At 56.5% G+C, this 5377-nt stretch overlaps 1 protein-coding gene across 1 annotated transcript; it reads right to left on the reverse strand.

The window, feature by feature from the left end:
- Positions 1-1224: 1224 nt before the first annotated feature.
- Positions 1225-5138, reverse strand: EV422DRAFT_494272 (P-loop containing nucleoside triphosphate hydrolase protein; the record flags this gene model as incomplete). Its single annotated transcript, XM_053067732.1, has 6 exons — positions 1225-2123; positions 2193-2379; positions 2443-2815; positions 2886-3370; positions 3404-3688; positions 3804-5138. The coding sequence occupies 6 exons, from the start codon at positions 5136-5138 to the stop codon at positions 1225-1227; spliced, it is 3564 nt and encodes a 1187-aa protein (XP_052927371.1).
- Positions 5139-5377: the final 239 nt, after the last annotated feature.

Here is a 5377-nt window from a genome sequence, read left to right on the forward strand (position 1 = left end):
TAACGTTTCCTCAATTCTTGGACTGTTTGTTGAGACTTATTATATCCAACACCAAGCAAGGTACCTTTTTCAGCGGTGCAATGCGGAAGTGCCGGATTTGTTTCGTATCCTATTCCGATGTTCACTCCTGTTACGAAATGTTGTCAATATGAGAAGCTGTGCGGCGGATCCACTGTGCCTCTATTTCCAACCCGACCTGTGACAATGCCAAGCTATTACCGCAGCCGAGGGATGTCCGTTAACTCGAGGGAAAAGGTAGCGTTTGACGGGCAAACTACTTACCTGCCGGAAGATCCTTGGATTCAAAGTGGGACTCAAAGTAACCTGGCTCCTCTCAAGGGGTTTGGTCGATCGTAAATTGTAACCATCATGGGCTTGGTTGTTTTATATATTCGCTTGTGGAATGTTCGACGTCCCTTACAATAATAGCGTCGGAACTTCCTGTTCATTTTCAGGTCGAAGTTCAGGGTCGCTTGGCGTGCCGATTGACGGGGGATCTCCTCCAAGTCGCGTTCCCGAGTCCTTGGGGGCCATCCCGCAAACGCTTTTAGGGATGTCGATTCGGATTGGGCTGAACTTGCCCCAGGCACCTGGCATAAGAGACTGCAGGCAACGATACCCATTGTAGCCCGTGGCATGCTTCAAAGAACCTTGCGTAACTTCGGCCAAGTCTGAGTCCGGGAGGACTGCCCCGTTTCGGAGTTTGCCACGGCTGTCGGGGCCATTAAAAGGAGACATCATTCCTGCGCCTCCGTCATCGACATCCCTTCCGCCTGAAGATTCCGACTCTGTTCCATCTGTTCTGCAAGCTCCTCTGAAGGGCCAGCTCTAAATGTAGGCTGGTATCCAAGCCTGATGCGCCGCGAATCGCTAGGAATGTTATCGTCCACCCATGCAACGCCCAACGAGCGCCCGCCTGAGTTCCTATGGTAAGTCTGGAGCGGGCCACATTCAGATTCGCATCGCCCTCGTGATTTTCACCTGGTCTGTGCCAGCGCACAACGTTGCACTGCACTGCGCTGATAAAGCAACACCCCATTTCACAAGCGCCTCCCCATCGTCGTTGAAGCATTGTTGATTGAGGCCCGAGGGCGCACGGCCGCTCTTTGAGCTCATCAAGCGATTGAGTAAGAGGTACATGTACATAGGAGTATCAATGTCAAATAATAATACTGTACAATATCATCGGTTCCCTAAGAGTAAGCTAAATATCTATGTCTAGATCTACGCATCTATACCCTCCTCTAACCCCCTTTTCGCGACCTCCCGGATGGCCTGCGCATTCTCAGGTCCCGTACATTCCACCATCCCTTTGAACACGGACTCATCCTTGCCGAGCAGCTCCCATGGCGTCCCGGTCTCCACCACCTTCCCATCCGACATCACAACAACCCTCTGCATCCCCGCGACAGTGCTCAACCGATGCGCGACGCACACGACCGTAGCATGGCTGAACTTTTCCTTCACTAATTTCCCAATACGATCGTCGGCGGCCGCATCGACGCTGGCAGTCGATTCGTCCAGCACCAGAATGCGGATGTGTGGGGCTCGCAAGATGGCTTTCGCCATAAAGAGTAGCTGACGTTGGCCGGAGGATAGGGAGGTGGATGAGGTGACAGGGTGGTCGAGCTTGCCGGGAAGGGTAGATACGTGGGAATGTAGGCCCGCAAGGTCCAGCGCGTGCCAGATGTCCGAGTCAGGATACTTGCCGTGTCGGTCCAGGTTGGCTCTCAGCGTCCCGCTTGAGAGGACGGGATCCTGAGGGATGATCATGAGACGGGATCGGAGGGTGTGGAGGTCAATGTCGGCGATATCGACGCCATCAATCGCGATGGAACCCGAGACGGGTGTCATGAGGCGGAATAGGGCGGCGCAGAGGGTGCTCTTTCCGGAACCAGTACGGCCGCACAAAGCGATGTGTTGGCCTGCGGGGATGGAGAGGGATACATTTTTGATGACAGGCGTAGTGGCGTCGTAGGCGAGCGTGAGGTCGCGGATGATGATAGCGCCTTGCAACGGCCAGTCCAAGGGGACGCTGATGGAGCCCTTGGAGATTTCCGATGGAAGGTCAGATGCGTAGTGGTCAAGACGTTCAACGGCGTTGAAGATTGCTTCCACCCGACCTATCGCACAAAAAGATGGGTAAATATCCTGGAGCGGGATACTTACTCAAGACATGCGGTCGAACTTACTGAAATGCTCCAAGGCGTTTCTGATGTGGCCAGATATGCCGATGGCGGACACGAGCATCAATCCCGCGGCGCTGCTTGAGATGAATCCCGCGCCGGCGAGCATCAAGGTGACGAGGATGATGAGGGAAGAGAGCAACGCCAGACGCAGGTGAAGCCAGAACTCGGCGGTTGACATCAGCAAGGGTGCCTACGGACCCGCACAGTTAGTCAGCGGCCGAGCCGCAAGCATTTCCATAATTATCCAGCCCACCTTGTTGGACAGATCCGTCACGACCTCCTGCCGCTCCACAAACGCCTCAACCCATCCGTAGATTCCGATGGTGGCGATCCCGTCAAAGCTTTCGCTCAAATGCGCCGAGAGTGGGCTCTGGAGGGTGCTCTGCAGCCGCTTGAGCTCCCTGTAGCTGGTTTGGAAATATCCGAACAGGTACGTGGAGGGTACGGCGAGGCCGGCGAGAAGTAAAAGCATGTAGGGAGATCCGAAGGCGAGTACGACGACGCTGGAGAACACGGAGATGACGCAAACGAAGGTACTGTCCATAAGGGGAAAGAGATCCGTGTCGAGGGCAGAAATGTCGGAGGAGAACCGGTTCAGAATGCGTCCGACGGGTTGGTGGTCAAACCTACAGGAGATGAAGGGTGTTAGAGGATGTTCGAGTGACCGGTTCTTCAACCTGGGAAGGAAAGACCCACCACTGGACAGGCGCGTTCAAGATACCCTCGAGGGCCTTCCGATGGTACGCTCTGCTGGCGTAGTAGCACATAAGCATGCAACTCCAGCCTGTGACCAGCGCCATACCAGTCCTCGCCAGCCCAAGGCAGTAGAATCCTGTAAAGTACTGATTGTCGGTCCATCCCAACGAATCGCTGGACCACAGCACCAACGAGATCTGAAGGGCAGCATCGGCGGCTATGCCAATTGGGAGTAGCAGAAAAGGGATGGCGCTGACGGTGTAGCCGGCCGTGGAAAAGTAGGATCGGTAAACGGAGAGCTGCACGGAGCCGATGCGACGGTCCTCGGCCACCACCTGAGAGGTCTCGAAGTTGGCGACGGCGTCAAGTACTTCCTTCGTGAGGGTGGCGGTGACGACATCAGGGTCCACGGAGGAAGTCAAAGGAAGGGTCGTATCGTCCTCCGCTTTTATCCGGTGGGTGTCACGGTGCTCCTTATCGCCTTGCTCGGCGAGATGAGCAACCATTCCAGAGAACACGCCATCCAATTTCCTGAGCTTGGCTGCCGTTCCCATCTCCACAATTGTTCCCTTTTCGAACACCAGCACGATATCGGCCCTGCTAGCAACCCTGAGGTCATGCGTGGCAAGGATGACTGTCTTGCCCTTCAATCTTCCCAACACCGTTTCCTCCAGCACGGTTCTCCCGACAGATGCATCCAACGCCGCGAGGGGGTCATCCAAAACCAGCACGTCGGGATCGCAGGCAATAGCGCGGGCGAGGGCCACGCGCGCCTTCTGGCCTCCGCTCAGAGAGATCCCTCGCTAATGAGATGAATGGGATGAGATGAGATAATGAGATGAAAATGGATGAAAAAAATAACACCAAAAAATACAATGACAAATAAAGTAGAAACAACTACAATATTAGCATATTCACCTCTCCAATTCGCGTCGACAGGCCGTCAGGTAGGACAGAGATGTCTCGGTCGAGACACGTGGCCTCGACGGCGTCGAAGACCGAAGCGGCCGTGGCTCTGCCCGCGAACCCGCGAATGTTGTTCTCGATAGTGCCGCTCATGATGAAAGGGGTCTGAGGGCAATAAGCCACGGACCCATTGACGGCGGAGGTGCCGTGACGAAGAGTCATCGAACCGACGAGTGCAGACAGGAAGCTGGACTTGCCAGATCCCACAGATCCGACCACGACGACGAGGCTTCCCCGCGGGATGACGAGCGAGAGGTCCGTCAGCTCGAAGGGTTCTGCGTGCGTGCTCTGGGCATCATCACCGGCGTCGTCCTCGCCGTCCTCCGCGGGGATAAGCGCCTCAAACGCGAACGTGGCGGCATGCATGACGATTGCGTCGGGCGCCTTGCTGTCGGGGGAAATCCGAGTGGTGGTGACATTTCGCGGGTCGCTCTCCTCCTTTGCCAGGAATGCCGAGATGCGTCGGATGGAAGGGATGCTGCTGGAGATTGCGCTGACAACCCATTCCAGGCTCCCACTCGGCCCCTGCAAAGCGTCGAGGAAGCCCAAGATGGTGAACACAGAGGCGGCGGTGATGGTCCCGCCGAACAAATGGAACGACGCGATGGCGATGCTGGGCAGTGCATCCTGCTGAATGATGAGGAAAACGATCAAGGGGACCTGCCACTTATTTAGCTTGACGAGGGAGACGAGCTGGTCAGAGCGGATGGCGTCGATGGCGGAGCCCAAGACGCGTTCCGCTGCTTCGAGCTTGAGGGTGCGCATGCCCTGCAGAAGCTCACGAAGGAGGGAAATACGCTTGTCCATGAATTCGAGGTACTTGTCCTCTGCGGCGACCAGGTAAGGTGACAGAAGAGCGACCGCCACACCCAAGACGACGTAGACGCCAGCGGTGACCCAGGTGGAGACGCCGAGGGACTGTGCGAGGAAGAAGATGGCAAGGACGATTTGGAGGAGGCAGGTGATGAGGCGAATGACGGAATCGGGCAGCATGCCGATGCTCCTGGTGTCCGCGTCAGCGAAACTGTTGATGGATCCAGGGGACGTGGAAGTGCGGGCGGCCAGAGACAGACGGAAGGTCTTGCGGTACACGGCGCCGATTAAAGCGGAGCGCATCTGAATGCGGGTGTCGACTAGTATGGAAGACCCCGCGTATGAGGCGAGGTTGGACAAGACAGCCATGGCAAAGTAAGCGACACCGTAGGAGTAGGGTGAGTCGAAGAGGAGGCCTGAGTGGTCCGCGGTAGGATCAATCACCTTGATGACCTGGGCAATTAGCAGGGGCATAGCGATGGCGACCAGTACGCTGAAAGTTTCGAGAAGCAGGGCAACGACAATTTGCGGCAGAAAATGCCAGGCAAACGTCCAGCCGAAGCTGGGTCCCTTTTGGGCGTGCGGGGCCGTGAGGACGTGGTCCCGTTGAGCGCGCCAGAAGGGATCGAGGACGTCGGCGACGGCACGGGAACTGGAAGAGTCGTTTATATCGGGCAGGTCGTCCTCGGTCAAAGGCCGATCCCTGCCCTTGC

Source organism: Fimicolochytrium jonesii (genome assembly GCF_025526975.1).
Source record: "Fimicolochytrium jonesii strain JEL569 chromosome Unknown EV422scaffold_6, whole genome shotgun sequence".
In the NCBI taxonomy this organism is placed as follows: Eukaryota; Fungi; Chytridiomycota; class Chytridiomycetes; order Spizellomycetales; family Powellomycetaceae; genus Fimicolochytrium; species Fimicolochytrium jonesii.